This window comes from Lissotriton helveticus, chromosome 5_1 (assembly GCF_964261635.1).
Source record: "Lissotriton helveticus chromosome 5_1, aLisHel1.1, whole genome shotgun sequence".
In the NCBI taxonomy this organism is placed as follows: domain Eukaryota; kingdom Metazoa; phylum Chordata; class Amphibia; order Caudata; family Salamandridae; genus Lissotriton; species Lissotriton helveticus.
In genome coordinates this window covers 1,368,218,867-1,368,243,273 of record NC_136065.1, presented here as the reverse complement: position 1 = coordinate 1,368,243,273, position 24,407 = coordinate 1,368,218,867, and the positions used below count along the sequence as shown (strand labels likewise).

The following is a 24,407-nucleotide window of genomic DNA, read 5'->3' as shown; positions in this document are numbered from 1 at the left end:
TGTGGAAATATACATCCCGCAAGTACAAGGACATCAGTCAGTCTCGTACATCCAGAGCCAAAAGACCCTGAGCAAAAGACAATATCCTGAATTTCTCCTTGCAGAGCAAGATATTCATGACCATGAGATCTAGGATCAGATGAGAAGTACAGAGAGTGGCACCCATGCCCAATAGACTGCTCTTGCACTACCCCCATTGCTTTGAGAAGCAGGGTTGCTACCTCCTACAGCAAAATAAGATATTCTTCTGTCTGGGAGGAGGTATTTGGGAAGAGGACTGAAGTAAGGGCAAGGCATCACCGCGCTGTGATTTGAAGAACAAACTTGTCTGAAATGATGGCCTACTATGCGAGTAGAAAGGCAATCACCCACCCTAGACCAGTCTCATGTGCACGGATAAGGGCAAACTAGAGCCGCTTCTCTGATGGGATGCAGGATAATAGCGATTGGAATGGTTTTGTCTTTCCCACAGCCCCTATAAAGCCACAGCAGTGGGTTTTGCAATTACTGGTTGGGTTGTGGTGACTGGCACTGAACCCGCATAAAACCCCATGTTTCCATAACTTTCAGTAATCACGCGGCGGGAGGGAGGGCTATGCAGACCTATGGAGCATACTGCACCGTTGCCTTGTCTATCAAAACGTTCCATGCTAAATCTGCTGTTCTCCCCTAAATAGCCTTCAGTCGTCAAAATGTAGATCCATGAGGTTGATCAGAACCCAGGTATTTTAAGAGCCACTGAAGAGTCCATGACCCTGGCCACGCAATCAACAGTGTCCATGCCCAACTGAATAATCAGTCAGGATGCTGCCTGACCATATCTGACCAGCTATGAGCCCCTGCAAGTGCTCAGTACAACCAAGTCTGTCATGCCTCACAGTGCCTATACATTGTTGAGGGACTTTAAAGCTGCCTGCGGAAAAGACGTACTTACCTACAGCCTCCGTTTTTTTAGATTCTGCCAACTAGGGATGTAGGGAAAGTTACAGGGGAGAACTCTGAAGAACAAGGAGCATGAACTATGGGGAACACAGTAAACGCGGGGCAACGGGTGCAGGTTGATAGTGTTTGGCAAAAGATGGCCTATTACAATAAGCCAAAACTGAATCCAGTAAGACATCATTAAAAGGTAGAAGAGACTGAATTATCTGGGCAGAAAGCTGGAGACCCTCTGTCAAAATATTTGTTTGACCACAGACTGATGTGAAGTTCTAAAACCTCAGTCACCTTCCTAACCACTCTGTGATCTGAGTCCATTTCTGGGGATGGGGGTGACGGTGGATCTGATGGGTTTAAAATCTCCAAATCAGGAGATGCGTCTATGCTCCTGCTTTCTTCATAGTCCTGGTATAAATCAGGTTAAGAAAGTAGATGCTGAGATAGCTCACTGTCATCCTTAATTTTTGGCACATCCAGGGACTCAAAATCATTGCCAAATAGTTCATGGAACGTCCCTGTAGTACAACCGATAAGCCTCCGCTTCCCTGCACTAATGCTCCTCCAGGAGACGTGCAACTCTCAGGGGATCAGATAGACATTTTCTTGGCATCAGAAGGGGGAGATTCTGCACCAGGAAGTGGGGTCTTCAAGCTTGGTGCTAGTACTGGGGTAATTGGCACCAAAGGCAAAACAGATGCCGGCGCCAGCAGTCTTAAAGGCAGCATAACGTGGTGGCAATGCAGCAAGTGTTGACACCACAGGAAAGGGTTGAGGCATGAAGGGGGTGGATGGGGCTGAGGGAAGCCCCGCTGTTGTAAGTCCAAACGCACCCCTACTGGGCCCAAGGGTGCGGATGGAGGAGGTGGGGAAAGAGGGATGCCACCGCTCTCCTAAAAACCTTGAACAAGGCGTTCAGGAAGACAGTTGGAGTTGTGCCTGGAGTAGGGAACTCTGGATAGGCATGCGGGCATGGGGCCTTGATGATGGATCCTGATATATGGTAAGAGGTGGTAATAGTACCGGGCCATGGACAGCTGGCGCCCGTAGTGCCTGGTCAGAAGAGGAAATGATATCAACTAGCTCTGGTTCTGAAGACTCCGTAGGCAGTCAGAGCTACTAGGTGATGTACTTTTCTTGTGTTTATTGTTGTCACCATTCCACCTCTTCTTTAAATGCCCGTGTCTCCCCGCAGTAACTACTTCGAAGCCGGAGACCCTGGAGACTATACACAAGTCAGGACTTTCTTACACCTGATGTCATCTTTGGCCCTGGCCACCCTGCCGAGAATCACATGATCGACTTGTGGTCAGAATGATGCATCAAAGGCAGATGTGAGGTTCAGCATTAGACATCTGATACTCAGTCTCTGCAGGGCTTGAGCCCTGATCGATTAGAGAGTAGGCTTACTGTACAGAGGGAAAAAGTTGTAGATATTCTTAGGAAAAATAAGAAGCATTTCTAACAGGAATATTGAAGAGCGAGCTCCAGACTCACTTGTATCTTGGAAAAAGGGGGACATCATGGTGCTCGGATGGGCATTTCCATGGAGCCATTTTTACAGGTGTGTAAGAGCTCGAAAAAGTTTCCGGATCCAGGCTAATAACTGATATTTATAAGGTGAGGAATCTGGGGGTAGAAGTATCCATCAGAACCAACCATATGTATTAACGTGAGAGTTCATCTACGACTGCCTCTATAACAGACTATCCTCATCTCAAGTAGAAACCACACCATGAGAGTGTGATCATTATTTTAATTTCAATAGAGTTTTGAATTCTGGTGATCATAGCTTTTTCCCAGAGCTGTGAAAGATCGGGCATTTGAGATAGAGGGTGGTGGGGGCTTGGAAACAAGTACAGTTCTGACTTCTTTTTGAAGTTTGCAGAGTTTGTATGCTTCCATACACTTTCCTGCCGAATGACAGACCACAGGGGCAAGATGATGAATCAACCTATACTATCAAAGCAAGGGGGTAAACTGGATCTGTTGAAGGGGTCTCCAGCAGGATCTTGTACAGAATATGGCAAGGAACAGACTCTTAGCTGAACAAGGATCTACTAGGACAACAGACATACATTTTACTTCTTGAAGACATACATATGCTTCTTTTCTACTCAATAGAGACCGATTAGTGCCTAAGAATTTCTAAAATCTCTCCAACTGCACAATCCAAACATACCTACAGAATCCAAAAACCTTCTGCAGAAGACAGTTGAAGTATTTAATTAGAATCAAGGCATCAAGTATGTACAGGTCATAGAGGAACATGATATATAAGGATTTACTGTATAGAGAATGTATTAGACTGTGGAAAGCGGAGTGTGCTTTTCATTGATTATCAGCCACATCTCTAAAGGGGTGCAGCATACAAAATCGGACAACTCTCTGCATGAATGTACATGGATATATTCCAATCTATAATTCCTCTTGAAAAACCCACAGTTCAGACAACTTTTGGAGACCATACATTCTCAGTGGTGGCAGATAAATTGTGGAACGTTCTGCCAGTTCAACTCTGGAAAAAAAAGACCTTTTACATTGCAAAGAAGTCCTCGAAAACATACTTTTCCAATTAATATATGCATCACATACACTAATCCAACTTTGACAGCAGTGCCAAGAAACATCTTTGGTGAATGATGCACTTTAATAAATAACCTAAACATAAGCCTTGTGCTTTAGAATCCTCTGAAATTGCCATAATCTGGAATGATCTTCATAGGAAAAGTGTCTATAAGGGAACAAGGCCTAAAACCTTTTGGTGATTTTGCATAAAAAGAACACAATGTGGTTTGCATAGTGGCAGTGGTCATCACAGCCCTTATGATTGGATTAAATGTTTTAAGATACTTTTAATGGACAAAGACACTACCCTACAAACAGGACAATACACAAAGGGAAGTGAAAGCACAAAATGGAAAAGAGTTACTGGGACTACGTAATATGACAATATAAAAAACAGAAAACAAAACATAGATTATGAACATTAGAACCAAATATCCAAACACTGGCAGAAACAAAAGCATTAAGATATATGGAAGATGGTTAAGGAACAGGGTACAGTCCTTTCCGGCTTGGTAGCAACTAAGTAGTTAAGCAAATAACTCTAACAGGAGGTAAAAGTCTAAAGACCGTCATATAGAAAATTAAGTTTTAGTATTTAGAGAGCAAGGATTTCAGTTTTAGTTGAAATGAGAGATTTATGCATGAGAATGGTTTTTGTATTCCGCCACTTTACAATGATTGTGAATCAAAGATAAACCATATGAATGATTATAATTACTCTGGGGATTATGTTATGTCTTCAGTTGTAATGCAACTGTAATGGCTTATGTTGTCCAATAAAGGTGGGAATTATGGCACTAGTGACATATGGTCCACCCACACAACACAGTAGCATCCACAGGGTGCGCAAGTGGGAACAGAGGAAGAGCAAAGTGTTAAGCCTAAACACTGGGGGTTTAAGATGGCGATGGATAAAAGAGTGAGTCTACACAGAGAAAAAACGGGGAATCTAACACAATCTTGAGAGTGTATGTCAATTTGGACATGATGACTTGGAAAGCAGTACGTAACAGATGCCCACAAACAACTGGAAGCTATTTTTTTCACACAAACTGGGATTACAGTGCTGATATAATTTGCATCTACTGCTTCCTGCTATATAACTGCATGCCGTAGCACTGCTACGGTACATGGTTTGACAGACTTCTTTCTTAAGAACCACAGTCCCACTACAAACATCTAATAATAAAAGAAACATGTCTTGACTAACAATTGCCCCTATAGAGGATGCTACAGTCTGATTCCTTTCTCAAATTTTCAGGTATTTGCGAAAGGAATGAGTTTCTGTGGTTTCAGAAAAAAAAAAAAAAAGAAGAAAAACTCATGCATCCTCGACTTGTCACAAGATGCACGTAGTTGAATGCCTTATATTTGAGCGAAATCCACTGGTGCTCATGCAGTGGTCGTATTTATGGCATATCAAGCCTGAAAAATAAGAGGGTTAATGTATCTGTTAAACAGCTTTGAGCAACTTGCACCTGGCTGGATAAACATCTTGCAAGGCTGGCTTAGCTTATCACCATGTAAAGCTGATAAAAGCAGACTAACAATAATTATGGCTTTTACCCTTTAACTAGCCAATGATATATTTACGATCAATTAATTTTCGACTGACATAAGCAGTTTATCCAAGGAAAATGTATCGGCAGCACCGAGCAGTGTGTCCTTTGCCAGGGTGGGAGAGCGTCATCGACAAAACAGAAAGAAAGATCTTACTTTCTGCAGTCCTAGATGAATTGTATAAATTGAAACTTCTACACATTTTTTTTAAATATATTTTGAAAGGCAAAGTTTTAATGTGGCTGCTTAGTTCTGAAGGGATCAAACCCTGGCTCCAAACGGGAAGCGATTCTAGGTATTTTGACAGGTAGTCATTAGCCATAAATCCATTTGAGAAAAGTCAGCAATCTGAATGTTGATACAGCCCATCGCACATACCTAGCCTGAAAACTACCAAAGCTCTATATGTTACCCCACTTTAATGTTCAGAGGCCTACTGATAGGATGTGAAAGAGGCGGCAAGACATTACGTTGGTGCTGATAAATACTGTCCCTCGCCCAGCTCCACAAAGTGCTAATGGGGGTTAATCTACCTTCATGGGCAAGAATCCAGAGCACAAGCAGCCTGTTAGCAAAAAAATCTACACTTTGAAATAAAACAAATGTTTGCTTGAGAAGGCACTAAAAAGGATTAGATATAAATAAATCCTACTGTTGACCATCACATCCAGTTCACACTATTGTTCTTTCTAACAGGATTCTCTTGGTACCGGCGACGAATGAGTGAGGCACTCGAACCGTGAACTAAGCTGGTCAGGTAATAAAAATTTTAATTGCCCAGGAAGCATCTGTTTGTGGTGTGTAGTGCTGTAGATTCACATGCTGAGCAAAATTATGCCATCTAGTGTTGGGCTTGGATGTGTGCAAGTTGCATTTCTTCAAAGAAAGTCTTTCTAGACACAAAGTATTGTGACGCCTCCTCTTGCTGTTAACACACATGGTGATCAACTCCATTGTTAGATTGTTAACCAGGATGGTGGGTGAGGATGAAGTGTAAAGCAAAGCGTAGTATAGAGAGATGTTCATGCAAAGAGGAAGTCAAACTTTTAACTGACTGCAACTAACACAGGTGTCGGGGAGGAATGTGTAAATCTACAGCACTACAAGCCACGAACAGATATTTACTGGGTAAGTAACAGTTTCTAGTCGAGGCATGTGTAGCTGTACATACCCATGCCAAACATAGACTAAAGCAGTCCTTCCAAAATAACAATGGCTAGCCTATGGGAGATACAGTTGTTTGAAAAAGTATACGTAGAACTGATTGTCCAACACTGGCTTCTTGGCGAGCAAGTACATCCATACAATAACTTTTTGTAAAAAAGTGTGGCGTGAACCATGTAGCTGCCTTGCAGATATCAACAATAGGGATATTTACTGGGGGCGTGGCCAGGCGCCAGCGAAGATGGCCGCCTAGGAGGGGAGCTCCGCCGGAGCCACGTTTGTCCCCTGCATTTCCACCCATTATCCGCTCCTGGAAACACTCCTTGGCGATCCTCTGTCTGCCGTGGGGAATCGCTATCTGCACCATCGATTCCGGGGGTGAGACTCGCCCCTGGCCCGGAGAACAGCTCCCGAGTCGCGGGGCCGGGCGCCCCGCAGCGCCGTTGGAGCCTCGCGACCGCATCGCGGGATGACGCGAGGCCCCGGCCTGCCCGCTGCTGGGGGGTCAGCGCTGAGGCCTGCTTGGTGGCAGAGCTCGAGGGCCACAGTAGTGTAGGGGAGCACGGAGGAGTGCGGACCCCTTTGGCCATCAATAGACACAGTGGGGGGCGGACCCTGGCCCCCCGAGCCAATGAAATACTCTAAGGTGAGGCGCGGCCTGCGCCATTGCATAAACGCCACGTGGGCCTGGGGCCTTGCACGGACGGACGGACGGGTCCGTTGAACAGAAACGGCACCTGAGGGTTGGCAGCACAGAAAGGGAGCGTGGAGGAGTGCGGGCCCCTTAAGACATCCTTTGCTGCTGCGGGGGAATTATCCTGCACCCAGGAGCCGAGACACCGACTGGGTAAAGGGCGCTGTCGGCGCCAAATCGACCCATCACACCCTGCCTGGGGATTTACGTGCACGACGAGACCAGTGGTGCGGGGCGGTACCGGAGGACCGGCGTTGGAGAAGGGGGGCACAGAGGCGTGTGGAACGCTGTTAGCGCCCTGGACACTGCAGGGGATTGATCCTGGCCCCCGGAGACACAACGCCGCTCTGGTAGGAGACGCGGTCTGCGCTGCAATTGATCTGCGCTATTGGGCTCGGGCCCTGGGTGGTCGGACATTACCGGAGGGCCCTGTCGATTGTGGGGACGAATGCAACAAGTGGGGGGGAGGGAGGGGAGAGGGCTGTGCCCCCCTGGAATTGGAGGAGCACGAGCTGGTGGTGCACTACGAATCGGACCCGGCGAGGGGACGCGCCGAGCCCCACAGGGAGATGTGGGACGTTCTGAGGTGAGCCGGGAGTGCCGCTGCAGCGTGTGGCAGGAGGGAGAGGTAGAGCGGACATAATCACTGGACTGGTGACCTGAGAGTGGAGGCCGGGGGTGCCCCCGACCACATTGGGGCACCTCGTTGACGGTGACTGGCACCTACGCTGACCGGGGCAACGTGGAGTACAGTGGGACCTTCCAGTGGGCCACAGGGGAGGCGCCCCTCACCTCGACCACAACGCAGACTGGAGAAAGGACTGCGGAGTATCTCTGCTGACCGGACAAGGGTGGCTGCCTTGGAGGTAGAGTCCGGCCGCCTGGTTCCTTTCTATCGGTGACGAGAAGGTGTGGAGTCCACGACACGAATCTCGATGCAGACAGACCTCCATCATGAGGCCGAAAAACAACGTGGCCGCCCAGACCCACAAATTGGACAAATACGCAGTCCCTATGGGACAAGGCCAGGCAGGGAGTGCTACCGAGAACCAAACTGGCCAGAAAGAGCAGTCTTTGACTTCCATTATGGCGGCGATACAAACCTTGGGCACCAACCTGGAGACGAAAATGGACAAAATCTCCATAGAGGTTACTCTTCTCCGCACGGACCTTGGCAAAACCAAAGAAAAGACCAAGGCAAATGAGTCTAGCATACAGGAGCTTCAGGCCTCCTCGAAAGCGTTGGAAAAACGTGTGAGCGAACTGGTATACCAACACCGGCAAATGGCCCTTAGGCTTGAGGATCAGGAAGGTAGGGCCCGAAGAAGCAATATGCGCGTGGTGGGAGTGCCGGAAGGGGCGGAGGGTCCCAGCGTGGAACTCTTTCTGGAAGACCTCATCCTCACCCACCTACAGCCAAAACGTCTATCTAAAATCTTCACTGTGGAACGTGCACCGTTCCCGAAGCCCAAGCTGGGAGCGCCGCCTAGGACAATAATTGCAAAAATACTTAATTATAGGGATAGGGACGCTATCCTCCAAGCGGCCAGACAGATGGGTGACTTGCAATACGAAAACGCCACGATCAGATTCTTCCCGGATTTCACGCTTCAAGTCCAACAGGAAAGGCGCTCCTTCGCGGGTGTGAAGGCAGCACTCCGGGAGAGGGGACTCAAATACATGATGTTCTTTCCGGCCAAACTAAAAGTCATCGCGGGGGGGGCAAATCCCTGTTTTTTACCGCGCCATCGAAAGTGCAGGACTGGCTTGAGAGGGAGTCGTCGAAAGCGGAAGGAGGGCGAAACCTGGAGAGACAATCGGGTTGCCTCGCTGGGATCTGCAACCGGGAGATCGGAAGTGGACGCCCAGAGTCAGTGCTCCTGGCGATCAAGGTCGGCTATCCCCACATGGGGGTCTCTCCGAGAATCGAATGGTCACTAGTGGAGACGGACACGTGATGTTGACCCCGACGAACTGTAATGTATACAGTAGTATTTTGCCAGGATATTGGGCTCCTCACAACTGGTGGGTGGTTACGGGGGGGTAGCCTCTTAGATCAGATAGCGACAAATTCATCTGGTGTGATGGGCGGTGTTGGACAGTAGCACACTACCTTACTGAACTAAGAAATGTGTTGGTTCCCCTTTGGGGGTCGCTACGTGGTAGAGCTAAGGGCGTGATATAATCTGTCATGAATGTGAACTGATTCTTAAGGAGTGTATTCTTGTATATACAACTGTTGTGTGTTTGGGGGGGGCGGGCATGGGCGGCGGCTGGAGCTGGGGCCGGCGCACTCTTCCCCCCTTTAGGAGTTCTAGCGGGAGGGGAGGTTTCCTCACTCCTGGGTTGGGGATGGGCGCAAGGCGATCTGCTAATTGGGGTTGTGGGTAGTTTGAAACCTATGGAGCAGGGAAGCAGGGTTGGGGAGTTTATCGGGGGGAAGAATCCTTTTTTGATGAAGGAAGTTGGGGGTCAGTTTCAGGGTATTGGGTTGGGGTGGGGGATGGTTGGGGACATGGGGGGGATGTTTGAAATGGTCACACCGGGACTGTATTGACACACTTATGCAATGTACCAGGAACCACAGGGTTGTTCTAGCACTGAAAAGCGCTTATAGCTATGAAGTGGGATAAAAGCCTTAAGATACTTAGCTGGAACGTCAACGGGCTGGGGGACAAGCTCAAAAGGCCCATTGTACTGCAATTTGTTAAACGAAACCTCCCGGATGTGGTACTCTTGCAGGAGACCCATTTGTTGGGAAATATGTGCCATGCGCTGAACTTTACCTCGGGGTCCCGGGGGGTGGGAATCCTTATTCGTCGTAACTTCCCCCTTGCCATTGATCACACAGAATCCGACCCTCTGGGGCGCGTTGCGGCTGTCTCTGGGAAATGGGAGGGAAGCAGGCTTAACCTGGTAACGACTTATATCCCGCCTGGTCTCCAAACTCAATCTTACCAAGACTTCGGCAGGCTTCTCGTTTCCCTTCCGGAGGGGCTACTACTAGTGGGGGGAGACTTTAATGCCGTGGTCTCAGGGGACTTCGATAGGCATCCACCCAGGGACATACCGACGGGACACATGTGGCTAGCTGATTTCATTGAGGCGGTTGACCTGCTTGATCTCTGGCGTCTCAGACACCCGACAGACAAACAATACACTTTCTTCTCAGGCCCACATCGCTCCTTCTCGCGCATAGATTACATTCTAGCACCTGTGCACCAGGGAACTACAGTTCAGGAAGTCACACACCTGGCAAGGGGCCTTTCGGACCACTCCCCGCTGTGGGCCCACCTCACAATTGGAGATCAGCGGGAGGGGTGTATTGCGCCTATTAACGCCTGGTATCATCGCAGCGAAGAGACGAGGAAGACACTGACTCTTTCAATTGACCAATAGTTTGAGTGTAACGAAGGCACTGTAGAATCATCAGTAGTATTGTGGGAGGCTTTCAAGACCGTGCTCAGGGGGGAGGCCCTTTCTGCGATTGCCGGCCGTCGTAAGGAAAGGGAGGCACAAATGATAAACATGGAGAGAGAACTTTTGGTGCTGGAAAATGCAGCGCAGACAGATGGCGACCCAGGGACTATACACCAGATGCAACTCAAAGCGGCGGAATACAATGCCTTGGCCACTGACGCCGCTAAGACTCTAGCGAGAGACAGGGAGGGTAGACTATACGACCAAGGAGAAAAGGCGGGCAAGCTCAGCCTGGCTAGACAAAAAACAGCAGGCACAGAGAGTGGTCGCTGAGCTTCAGGCTGAATCGGGAGCCGTTATCACGGAACCCTGTGAGATAGTCAGGGAGTTTGCGCGGCACTTTAAGAAGGTTTACACTAGGGTGTCTGATCGGCCGGATGAGGACTCCGTTGCCTTACTAACGGACATTCGGCTACCTACTCTCTGAGGCCGAACGGGGCGCTTTGGAGATGCCACTCACAGTCGAGGAGCTGGGTCGGGCTATTAGGGATCTTCGACCGGGGAAAGCTCTTTGACCCAATGGTCTTCTGATCGAGCTGTACAAGCTAAAACCGGATGGACTTAGCCCATACCTCAAACGTAGGTTTGAGGAGAGTAGGGAGAGGGGTGTTCTACTACGAGACCAACATATAGCCACAATCGTGGCCATCCCAAAAGAAGGGAAACCGAGAGACTTATGTACCTCCTATAGGCCCATATCTTTGCTGAACGCAGAGCCCAAAATCCTAGCCAAGCCCCTCGCAAATAGGCTTAAGCCAGTTTTAACCACATTGGTCCACCCGGACCAATCAGGCTTTATGCCCCACCGCAACACGGCACTCATCCTCCGCCGTCTTCATGGAGTGCTGGGACGCTGTCACACTATCCAGGAAGATGTGGTTGTGGTGTCTCTGGATGCCACAATATCATTCGACACGCTGGAGTGGCCCTACATGATGGCAGTCCTTCAGAAATTGGGCTTTGGCCCTAGCTTTATTGGATGGGTGCATCTCCTTTATTCCGAGCCTCTGGCCCAGGTCACAGTTAATAATAAAACCTCTGAGGTTTTTGCTCTAGGGAGGGGGACGTGACAGGGGTGTCCCCTCCCACCTTTGCTTTTTGCCCTTTCTCTGGAACCACTCGCTGCCTGGATCAGACAGGATCTATCTCTAAAGGGGATCCGATGGGCTGATGGATGGGAGGAAAAGATTTCGCTTTACGTGGACGACATCCTCCTTTACCTTACGAGACCTCGAAGGTCCCTCATGGTAGCCTTGGACATTTTCACCAATTTCGTGAGGAACTCAGGGTATAGCATTAATTGGGGTAAGTCCCTCCTATATGTCCTTCATGGAGACCCTCCGGTTGTCCCACGAGATTGGCCGATTAAGGTGGCCACGGATGGGTTCAGGTACTTGGGAATCTTCATCTCTAAAGACAAAGCCATTAGGTATGAGAAAAATCTTTTGCCGCCTCTACAGCGGCTTAAAAGAGACTCCCCCACCTGGCAAAAACTCCCGCTGTCCCTCTTGGGTCGGGCAGCGCTCTTTAAAATGATGGCGCTGCCACGATTCCTATACGACCTACAAAACTATCCGGACTTGGTCCCGCGGTCATACTTTGAGTCCATCGAAGCTACACAGAGGGATCTTCTGTGGTACAGGATGCCCCGCATATCCTTGCAGAAACTGACACTGGTATGGTTCAATGGGGGTATAGCGCTCCCGGACATCCGTAAATATTATTGGGCGGCACATCTCTCGGCCATGAACCAGGGCACCTACTGCGACGGGAATGACCCGGGATACGGAATGGACCGGTGGCTCCTTCCGGGCGGGAACTTTGAGGCTGCGCTTTACTCTAGGCCTGGCAGGTACTCACTCACTGGGCCCACGAAGCACTCTGTCCAACTGTGGCATCTTCTCCAGCGTAAACTGGGATGGGCCAATACTCTTACAATGGCTACCCCGCTATGGGTCTCAGAAAGGTTGGGCACTCTAGGTCGCACCAAAGGGTTCCGCAATTGGGACCTAATTGGAATATCCCACATTAAAGACCTATGGGGTCCAGACGGAGTTGTGCCATTCGCCTCGCTCCGACGCACTTACGATCTGGCACAGACAGAATATTTCCGGTACCTGCAGGTCAGGCACTCCCTTCAGACTAATATCCCCTCAGGGACCCAGCCCCCAGAATCCTCTCCCTTGGAGGATAGGTTGCTAGATGGCCACCTCCCAGAACACGTAATTTCCCTCACATACAAAAAACGTATTAACAACTCTCCAGACCCGTTACTAACTCTCAAAAGAAAATGGGAGGTGGATGGCCTAGAAATAGATGACGAGGAGTGGAGAGGTGAGCTTGCTTCCCCTAAGCAAGTAGCTATATCAGCCAGACTTCGATTGATCCAGCTGTAAATTCTCCACCGGGTTTACGTTTCTGGCACTAGACTGAAGCTGATGGGCCGCAGTGAGGATGGACTCTATAGGAGGAGGTGTGGGGAGGTAGGAAACTTCTTCCACATACTGTGGGAGTGCCCGGTGCTACAGATTTATTGGAAACTGATACTCCGCTGTATACAGGAAGTTTGGGGAGTGGAGCTGCGACTGGAGGCAAAGAGATGCCTTTTGAACATCTGGGAGCCCACGGACTTGCCATCTAGGGGGAAACTTTGGGCGACGCTAGGATTGGCAATTGCTAAGCGGAACATTGCTAGGCTGTGGGTGGTGGTAGCGCCTCCGAAACTCAGTTCCTGGTAGACGGATATGGACTGGTGCATGCTCCAAGAGAAGACTGTGCACGTGGCACGGGGTGCCCCCGGAAATGGGTAGCGGTGTGGGCCAACTGGAATGACTATAGAGGTAACATATGTGAGCCCCCCCAAATCACACCCATTGACGAACTGTCTACACTGTGAACTGAATTCGTAATATATGGCTATCAATATTCCAATATTGAACATGTTCTGTATGCTCTGTGTTTTCCTACGGTACTAATGTGATTACTGTATTCTCTGCTTGTGCTGACCACCACTTTCTTTAAGTTACTAATAAAAAGATATTTTTAAAAAAACAATAGGGATATTTACAAAGAAGGTTACAGAGGCTTTCTTTAATAGTGAAAGGAGCTATAGAAGGGACAGTTAAAGCCCTTTTAGTTTTAGCATAGCATGTTTGGATGCATGTAATAATACATTTAGAAATGCTGGATTTAGAAATGGCATTCACATGTATGGGGTTAGAGAAAGCAACAAAAAGTTGTTGTGTCTTTCTAAAAGTTTTAGTTCTGTCAATGTCATACGTGAGAGCTTATTTAACATCTATTGTATGGAGAGCCCATTTCACAACTGAGTCAGATCGAGGGAAGAATACAGGTAGCTCAACAGACCAATTAAAGTGAAAATACCTTTGAGATAAACTTAGGGTTGGTATGGAGTACGACCCTGTCTCTATGTATTTGAAAGAAGGGTTCTTCCAAGGTGAGTGCCTGAAGCTCACTTACACGTCTAAGGGGAGTGATGGTGACCGTAAATATTACCTTCCAGGTTAGAAACTAGAGGGGACAGGAGTTGAAGGGTTCACATTGATGGCCCATTAATCTTGTTAAGTTTCCATGTTGGGACTGGTGGGACCCACGGAGGAATGAGACTTTTAAGACCTTCCACGAAGGCTCTAATGATAGGAATTCAGAATAGGGGAAGGTGTCGCCTGTTCTGAAGATAAGCACCTACAGCTGCTAAGTGTAGTCTTATGGATGTGAAAACTAACCCAGAAGTATGTAAGTGAAGGAGGTAAAAGACAATGTCTTGTACTTTAGCTGCTAAGAGATCAATATGCTCGGAGTGACAATAGTGAACAAATCTCTTCCATTTACCAGTGTAGCAGGCACGAGTAGTAGTCCTGCGCTCTTCTCTGAGAATGACCATGCATTCAGGTGGGAGCCTACAGTATCAAAATTCAAAGACTTCAGGAGCCACATCGCAAGGTTCTACGTGAGAAGGTCCTGCTTGTTGGAGAATGTCTCGTGTAGGGCCACTGAGAGTTTGAGGAGGGTGGTGAACCATGGCTGTCCTGCCCATGCGGGAGCCACCAGGATGAGAGAGTGATGTCTGTCAGAGTTTCTGGACCAAAAATTAAGTAGATGGGCGAGGAGGAAAAGTTTAAGCAAATATCCCTGACCAACTCGTCCACAGTGCATTGCCCTGGGACTGTGGGTGCAGAAACCTGGAGGCAAAGTTTGGGCATTTTGCATTTTCTGCTGTGACAAAGAGATCTATTTCTGATAGTCCCCAATGCTGAAAGAACTAGGAATGGAAGTTCTTTTAATAAGTTCTTGTCGAACCACCACTGCAGAGTGTGGCAGGCTTAACGGCTGATCAAAACTAGAACTTCCCATTGACCCTTCGCTTGAGACCATTGATGTGCCAAAGAGGAATGAGTGCTGAAAGGAGTGTATCTTGGCGGCATTTGAGTAAGCTACACCCATCTCTGAGTTGAGGAGTGCCCCTAGATAAGGTTGCTTCTGAAGGGGTTGAATATGGGATTTTAGAGCGCGGATAGTAAAACCTAGATGGTGGACTAAGTTGAAAGTGACCAGAGTGTCTTGGTGACATTATTGATAAGTGGAACTTTTAACAAGATATTCGTCCAATTAGGGAAAGGAATGAACGCTAAGTCTGCATAGGTGAGCAGCCACTGTCACAAGGCATTTGGTGAAGACCCTCGGTGCAGTAGTTACTCCCCCCAGCACCTTGAATTTGAAAATGTCCACTTACCAAAAATCTGAGGTACCACTAATGTGCCAGATGGACTGGAATGTTGAAATATGCATCCTTGAGATCAGGTGAGGCCATGAAGTCGCCTTGTTTTATTAGCGGGATGAAATCCTGAAGAGAGACTGTGTGAAAGTTCTCTGAGAGAATGCATTTGTTTTTGGGCCTGAGATCCAATACTACTCTGAGGGACCGTCTTTTTTAGGGATAAGGAAGTATGGTGAGTAAACTCCCGCACCCTGTTGATGGTGAGGGACGAGTTCTATTGCTCCTTTTTGGAGGAGGACTTGGACATCCTCCCTGAGTAACCTTTGGTGTGGGAAAAATTTGTGTTTGCAAGGTGCAATGTTGGGAGGAGCGGAAGTGAGCATCAGACAATAACCATGTTGGATAATATACCATACCCACTTGTCGGAGGTGAAGTTCCGCCACGTGGGAAAGAAGCCTTGGAGAAAACCCCCTATGATATTATGTGATATGGGGAAATAAGAGGTAAGTCAGGGCTTACTGGTGGTGGAAGATCCTTTGAGAGAGCTGCCTTTAACACAGCCTTTGGAATTGCTCCCTCAGTAGGAACCTCGAAAATAGCCCCGGGGAGAGGTGTTTTGGGCTTGTGACCTTTAGTATGATGTGAAGGTTTCGGTTTAAGCAGTTTGGGAACCTCCATAGTAGGATGAACGGCTAAAGGACCCAAAATGGTAAGGACTTTGAAGGACAACAATCGCTTTTGCTCGTTCGTTGTCCTTTATTATTTTAGCGAACAAAGTGTCCGCTTATGGCCTAAAATGGTGTTCTCCATCAAAAGCAAAAACAACAGTTGATGGACAGAATGCAGAACAATGTCATACATTCACCCCAGTACAGAGATCTGGGCCTAAATCCATTGTTTTTTTGCTCACCATGCCATTCCAGTTTGAACCCAGCCATATGCAAATCAGTCTTGACCCTGAGTACTCCATCAAAAGGCAGATTAAGTTGGCTTTTGCTGGGTTTCCCATTTGAAACCGGAGACACAGAGCCATGTATGCCTAAAGAGCAGAACACTAGAGTTAATCCCCCTAGCAGCAGTATCCCCAGCAGCTAGGGCACAGCGTATGGTGGTGTTTGAGATCTGCTTCCCTTCAGAGACAATCTTATAGCCTCTAATCTTATTTTCATCAAAGAGATATTGGAGGAGCTCCTCTATTTCGTCCCAATGAGCCCAGTCATATCGGGAAAGCAGCTCAATGGAGCTCAGTGGGTGATTGAGCAGCTACCCTTTTGCCAGCAGCATCTATTTTCCAACTTTCTTTATCTGGTGGTGGGCAACACCAGTGATTTGAGAGTTAGCTCTTTTACATGCAGTTGCTACCATTAAAGAGTCAGGTGGGAGCTGACCCCTGATGTAGAGTGGGCCAGTTGAGAAGGTCTTGTAATTCACATCTACCCTTGGTGTAATGATCCTAGCTCTAAATGGGTTTTGGAAGATGTCTAGGGTGTGCCGAAGCATGCCTTTGAGCATCGGGACATACTGGCTGAAGCATTGTTTTAATGACAGTCTTAAAAAAAAGAAATCATACTCCAATAGCTCAGTATGTAGATTTAATTTATTTAAAGAAGCAGCCCTACCAATGAGGTCATGGTAGGAAGTGATATCATTCGGAGGGTAAGGTTTTGCAGGGTATAGTTTAGAATCTGTATCTGCTGGTGAATCACTATCATACAAATCCCAGGGATCATCCTGTGGCGGGATGTCAAAGGTATGTCCATGGCCATGTCGCCCGATATCTAAATGAGGTGACCCTTGAGGTGTTTAAGGTTTAGGGTCATTTGGAGAAGCAGGAGGTTGATCATGAGTGCTGGGGGATGGAGTCACAGCAAAATGTAAAGGGCTTGTAGCCTTGTCCATTCTCTTCCTCTGCTCTGGTGGAGGCCGCATGTCTCAATCTTTTTCAAAAGTCAGTTGCCATTTTGAAGGCTGGGCAACAGAACCAGGAGTGCAATTGATTCTGGACAGTATGGGGATGAATCATCCGGTGATTTTGGGGGGTGTCAATCTATTATTTTTCAAGAATAGGCTCGACAGTCCCTGATCCCTGACAGAACTTGCCGTCGGGCACCGATGGTCACTTCTCCGATGCAGATGGTCTCTGCTCTGATGCCGGCTTCTGTTTCGGAGCTGAAGTGGTTGCCTGTGCAGGTCAGCTGAACTCAGAGCCGGGGGCGACCTGTACTGAAGTACTCAGCCTCAATTCTTTTTTCAGCGCTGAGCCGGGGATAGGCATGTCCGAAAATGTTGGTCATGCAGATCATGGCCCGAAGGCAGTGGTAACCCGTCAATTTGTCGCTGCTGCTCCAAAGTACCTGATCGATCCTTAGAGAGGAGCTGTTCTGCTTGGGGTCGGTGGAGATGTGAGGGTGGTACAGTATTCTGACTGCGCAGGTTGATGATCATGGATTTTCAGGACGGAGCTGTCATCATGAGAGAAGGTCTCTTTATCTGCTAGGGCATGGTGTTCCCGCTTGATGTCCTTTGTACCCAAAAGGTCCAGTGTGTCATCTACGCTACTCCGTGACATTTCAAGTTGTCAAGCCAGATGGTCGTGAAGAGTTTTCTTGAGCAGAAGGAGCGGCAAGTGTCGCAATCAGCCTAGTTGTGCTCAAGGGAGAGACACAAATTAGAGACACGTTGGAGATCGGTCAGCGGATATTTTATGTGACACCGAGGGAGTGCGGAGTCTAACGACCGGAGAAGGCATCAAAGGGCAAAGGCCCACCTGGGCCTCAATGGAAGAAACCACCCAGTCAAGTCCGGAATCACCGAATCAAACTCAGGAGAAGTAGGAACGCGATCGATAATACCGATTGAGATGGGAAAAGTGTAAACCAAGAAGAATGCACCACGACGTGTCAAACCGGAGCAAAAGTTCAAACCAGATGGCCAAAGAAAACAATCTGGAAAACAAATCGATCACCATGCGCATTACCAGCAAAAGGAGGAGTCACAATACCATGTGACTAGAAAAACAACATGCACACATCCGAGCCGAATACTAGATGGCACGATTATGCAAAGCATGTGTATCTACAGCTACACATGCTTCAAACAACTGTTTTTTCAAGTTTCTTTTTAAGCCAGCTTCTAAACACTTGATAAGAGGTGTCAAGAACATAAAAACAAATTGCCAGTCCAATGCGGACAGGGTTTAGATTTTAAATTCTAATAATGACAAATAGTCCCAGTTAACACCTAAAAGCAAAACAGGCCAGAATGTTACTTTATTGGTGAAAATAATATTTTTTGGGCTTAACATGGAAATGTAGGTTGCCGTACATAGCAAAACGTGGGATTAAAAAAAAACACAAGGTGCTGACAAAATAGATGTACCATCAAAATCTGCTCATAGTTCATGGTATCCGTGTTAGTATAAGTGATGTAACCTACCTATCAAGTATGTGAGGTATGAGTGACATTTCCAAAGACCTTATCAAGCATAACCTGCAAGATCTCTCTTTTGCCTGTGGGTGAAGGGACTCAGGAGACATCCTTTACACAAAACACCTGCCAAAACTTTGACAGTTAAAAAAGAAAAATACAATTTGTCATCTCACCATCAGTTCCTTCAGGATATATTTTCTGGTTATTGGTATTTCGTGGATACATTTGTACTCAACTGTTCAGAACACACACTTACAATCTCAGTGTAAATCAATAACAGCCACAATGGATCCCACACATCGGAACTCTCTCCTCTCCAAACTACTGAGGCTAAAATATATAATTGAGAAAACTTCAAATTTCCATCTCCTCTACCAAGACTATTCTAACTCTAAATGTGGATATGCTAACAATATCTTAAGAATACATTTTCAGGCTAAGCCATCAAAACAATTGGCGCTTAACTCACACAGTGAATACCATTTGAAATATGTGAAGATTCCTTAAAATAAAAAAAATATTATTTCTTAAATGTTTGCAAGTGTTTCATCTGGTACATTAGGTTGCAATAAGAACTTATATACAAACAATAACCCTCATCTGCCCAATATCCTGGTGACATTGCCATATTATAAGCAAGAAACCACAAGTCAAATTGTCATGTGAGCTGTATAAATGGACAGTTACGAACAAGTACTAGCCAAGCATATATGGTTTGTCTTCTGGAACGTTTTGGTTTTCAGTGATGCCGTACAGCATAGCTAAAAAAAAGTTGCAATCACATATCCGCCCTCCTCAGTTTGTAGACAACCACAACATACATGTGCACCTTCATAATGACTTGGGAGCTTTTTCCCTTTTTATTTACAAATCCAAGTTGGATCATATGCCAGGTGGGGCAAAAATGAATTAATGCTACTGTGGCGATTGGACCATAGCCTGTGTGCATAGCTAAGTCGGCGGCCACCTGTGGGGAGGATCCAAAGAAACTTACCAAGCATTGAGGACCCCCGGCCCGCTGCTTCCACAGGACCGCATGTGAGGAACTTGAGTACATCTGACCGCTGCCCCTCCCGGGCCGTGTGAGGAACTTACCGTAGACAGCCGCTGCAGCTTCAGTGCCCTAGGGCTCCGGTTGCTCAGATACGGGTAAGACTGGTTTAAGGGCCAGGCAGCTCTATGGAACTTGCATACCATATAGCGCTTCAGCACTGGAACACTTTTGGCTTTAACAAAGAGTCAGAGTGGGACTCCTTAGACTCTGAGTATTAGAAGGGCTTTACATGATTGTCGTCTATAGTGAATACCACAATTGCTAGCAAGAGAGGAGTGGAACCTACTGATAAAACACTAGAGCCCTAACCTTAGGGGACTGTTTGTATTGTTTTTGAATGTTGAATTTATTTTGAACTTGTAAATAAATAGTCTTTTTCATAAAAGCAAGGATTTGACTGGACAATCATTTGTTGCTGAACGTATTTAGAGTTCAGACTGTGTTCACCCTCCTGTGTCTAGCCCCCCACCTCCCAAGTAGCCTTGGACTGCTCGAACTACTGATACCACAGAGAGTCAAGTGCTGAAGAGGTACATCGGCCAGTTCCTCAGGATCTATAGAAGGTCAGGCCCTGGGACACAAGGAGTAAAAGGCCTCAACACCCAAGGTTGGGCCCAGTAAACCCTGCTTGCCACATGTCCCTCTGAACAATGTTCAGAAACACCATTTCAGAAATTATTTTTGACCATGTAGAACACTGCTGCCAGCTATCCTTTGATAAGAAAGAAGCTGCACGTTTTTGTTTTTCGAGGAAAAAGGGGTACTGCTAGTGGCATTGCTAAGCTCTGTTAGGACTTGCTAATCCCAAAGGACAAGGGGTGGGTCAGAAACAGGCAGCCAGTCCGAGCAAGGCTTGAGCCTTACTTGGCTCATGAACTAATATCAAAAGTTCTCCGAAAGGTGAAAATGCGCCCAGTTGCATCTTTATTAACGGAGCATTCTGAAGCTGAATACGTAACTTTAGAGAGCGTCACAACAGAGACTTGTAGCAAAAAGTAGAATGGAAGATGCCCCGTTTCCTAAGTGCAGAAATCTAGGCTGTATAGTTTAGAAAGAGGATAATAAAAAAAAAAAGAACATTTTACAATTTAATACCTTCTGTTTTTTGTCCACCATTACAACTGTTTTAAATTTCTCTTGTTTTATTTGGCAGAACACGCTCTGTAAACCCGCAGTTAAAGAAAATAACATAACCAAACCAACCCAAGAAAAAACACCAAACCTGGTTACGTACTGACTGAGCTTTCACCAACGAAGTTTCAGCCTCCTGACCAAGTGAGTCCCGGTCCGATGACTTGCCGCTCATCAAGCTATCTAGGGAATGGCAGGATGTGGCATTGTACAGGGCCTCATAGGGACACTCTTCCTCTGGGTCCCCAGCAAAATTTAAGTGTAGTTCAGACATGGCTTTTTCCACCTCTCCTAAAATTAAAAATTAAAACATATTCATGGCATTATCCTGTAGTAATAGTATGAAAGCCGTCGGGTAGGGATTAGAAGGATAGAAGCTCAAGAAGAAGAAACCGCCTTCACCCGTTACCTCATATGACTCCAATCCTGCCTGGCCTACAGGATCACTCATGCAAGGAACCTCTCCCCCCAGGAGAAGCCCACACATCTGCCACGAACAGTCAATTGGAGATCATGGCTATCCTATGTGAGCAATGAAGCTTAAATGATGCCCAGCAGAAAACTTTTTTAAAGTCATGGCTATAATAACATTTTGGAAAAACATGAATATAACTACTGTTTGAGCTTTCTTTCAATCAAATTAGTTTAAAAATTAATTTTATCCAGGTTTTTTGTTTTAATTGTCTGCAATAATTCATAGCATTTACATCTATAACCATCATGTCTTAAAGTGGTTAATTTCTGATTTATACCAATATAACTGGGGTTACGAAGTCAGACTGGTAAGGGTCCCAGCAAGGGGTATCTGTAATAAACCCCTGGCCTCAAGCAACTGGTCAGATTAAAACAAGTTACTTACCCGAACACTGTGGTTCTCCAGTATGGATATGTTTTATAGATTCACATGCTTGAATCTTCCCCGTCAATGGTGGGAGCCCCACTGTATTTTAAATAAGCAATACTAAAAAGTACAATGAAAAAACACAGAGAAAGCAAGTGACATTGTTCACACTCGTTCAGCCAATCAAAGGATGGGCCCAGGACTCCTTCTCCCCCACAGAACCACCGTACCTCAGATTTCTAGCACAAGCGAGAAAATATATACATCTCAAACAACCAAGTTCGCGGATTCTCCCACCTCTTGTGATGGTGGGCTAGCGGACCCCTCCTGCTCTCCTTCAACATGATAATCACATACAAGAAGAGACAGGCCACGGCTCAATTCCTTCGGTGTGTTTACTTAATCAAAGCAGCAAAACCATCCAATGTGTTTCGGAGCTCACCATTCCTTGTTCACGGGTCAGTTACATTACTGACCCGTGAGCATAGAGCGGTGAGTTCCAATACGCGTTTGGAATTTCTGCTGCTTTGATTGAATAAACAAGCAGAAGGAATTGAACCACGGTCTGTCTCTTTATATATGTGATTATCGTATGAGGTATTAGAGTGGCAGGCCTACACAGGGAGGTGGATGGGTCGCATGATAATCTATGAAAGCGATCAATACTGGTGAACCACAGTGTACAGGCAAGTACGTTATTTTTTTCTCTAGTATTGAATCTTTCATAAGATTCACATGCTTGAATCAGAGCAGCTGGCAGTAAGTAAACAAAGCATGTAGGTAGAAACACTCTTAAAGAGGTGTACCTGAAATAAGGTATCAAGCATTGTGACACTTATCAGCGAGCAAAAACAGCTGGAACACAGGCAATCAATCACAATAATACCTTAACATAAAGCATATGAGCAATAAAACAAAGTAAAAGATAATCTGTACTTTAATGAAAAAGGTGACTTAAAGACTGCCTGCCCAACAGCCACATTCACCTTCCATGCTGAATCCAAATAGTAATGCTTGGTGAAAGTATGGGCATTTAATAATGTTGCTGCCCTGTAAACGGCTGGAAGCGACACTCCTGCAAATATGGCTGTGGATGTAGCCATCTTCTGGTCGAGTGTGCGGTCACTTTTCCTAACAGTGGCCTTCCTTCTTTGTCGTGGTAAAAAGTAATAGCTGTTGTACCCAGCAAGCTATGCTGCTGCTGGAGAGTGCATATCCCTTTTTAGGAGGTGCAAAGAGATGAGAAGCTGATCAGATTTTCTGAAAAGTTTTGTCCTGTAATGTAGAATTTCAAGCAGCGTTTGACATCCAGAGAATGGAGAGCCTTCGCCGCCGCCGAAGGATTCTTAAAGGATGCTGACAAAATTATAGATTAATTCAAGTGAAAAGAGGTAGGAACCTTAGAAATTAATTTTGTTCTTAACAATACTTCATCGTCTTTGAATTGTAGAAAAGGCTCAGAGATTGTAAATACCCGAATCTCTCTAACCCTCAAGGCCGACTTGAGGGTCAATAGAAGGTCCGTCTTCCAGGAGACATACTTTTAGTCTGCATTATGAATAGGTTCGAAAGGTGGCTTAATAAACTGGGAAAGAGCTGTATTTAACTGCCAGGATGTAGCTAGGGGAATTGATTGGTGGGAAAGCCCTGAACAAACCTTTCATAAATTCCTTTACCAGTCTAGTGGACCATAGAGAGATTTGCCCAGTCTTTCTGCAGAATCTGGAAATTGCTGCTAAATGCACCTCGGTGAAGAGTGTGCCACTAGACTGGTAAAGGAATTTATGAAAGGCTTGTTCAGGGATTTCCCACCAATCAATTCCTCTAGCTACATCCTGGCAGTTAAATACAGCTCTTTCCCAGTTTATTAAGCCACCTTTCAAACCTATTCATAATACAAACTAAAAGTATAGACCCTCGGTCCGAGGCCTGCTCCCTCCCCCACAGCGCCGCTGAACACTGCTGCGCCTCGAGCCCCACTCTGGTAGGGTTCGATACTGCTGTCTGCCACTTCTGTGATCGTGTTTCTCTGCCCTGCCTTTTTGCTCTGTATTTCATTGGAACCTTGCCCCAGGTGGTTTTATTGTGCCTTTTGTTCATTTTATACCTTATTGTGGTTTTCCCTCCTCGCCGCCTGCGCCCATCTCCCCTCTCAGCCCCCCTCACTGTGCCCTCATCACTGTTTTACTGCTGTTCCTGCCCCCAGCTGCTCGTTTCCTCCCCCTCCCCTACTTATGGTGACTGCAGTGGGGAGCCCGAGCCAGACCCCAGACCCTCGGTCCGAGGCATGCTCTCTCCCCCACAGCGCCGCTGTACACTGCTGCGCCTCGAGCCCCACTCCGGTACCTTTGACCCTGCTGGCAGGCAGGTTGCTCCCCATGCCACCACACAGCCGCCAGCTGCCTCGTTGCTCCTGCCTACCTGCCGCTGCCGTTTCCAGCTCCCTCGTTCCCGCCGGTGCGTCCTTGCGGCCCAGCCCCCTGTTCCCGTTTGGACACCCCGCTCCCGCCTCCCAGCTGCTCCTCCCTCCATTCCTCCTCTTATGGAGGCGGCCCAGCGGACGTGCGCAGCGAGCGCCCCGCTGGGGCGCCGACCACGCCTGGACCGTGCCCAGCACCAGAACCCCTGGACCCCGCGAACGCCACAACACCAGACTTCGTTACGACGTCAGCACCCTCCACGCACTATTCGCCGGCCGAAACCACACCTGCTTCCAAGCCACACCGAAACGGACACACGGACCTTTCACCTGCCACACCTGCAGCTTCACATGCGACAGAACCACCAAACCTCCAAGGACCGGACCCAAAC

At 47.1% G+C, this 24,407-nt stretch overlaps 1 protein-coding gene across 22 annotated transcripts in view; it reads right to left on the bottom strand.

Annotated features, from left to right (window-relative positions):
- Positions 1–24,407, bottom strand: part of ANKS1A (ankyrin repeat and sterile alpha motif domain containing 1A) — a 1,080,152-nt gene that overhangs the window by 570,544 nt on the left and 485,201 nt on the right. For 13 of the 22 annotated variants that reach the window (XM_078644289.1, XM_078644292.1, XM_078644288.1 and 10 more), the window contains one exon: positions 20,859–21,046. In XM_078644289.1, the coding sequence (XP_078500415.1) occupies positions 20,859–21,046 (188 nt within the window). Of the gene's footprint in view, positions 1–20,846; positions 21,047–24,407 lie in introns of all 22 variants that reach the window. The other 9 variants (XM_078644282.1, XM_078644295.1, XM_078644277.1 and 6 more) reach the window with 1 other exon arrangement.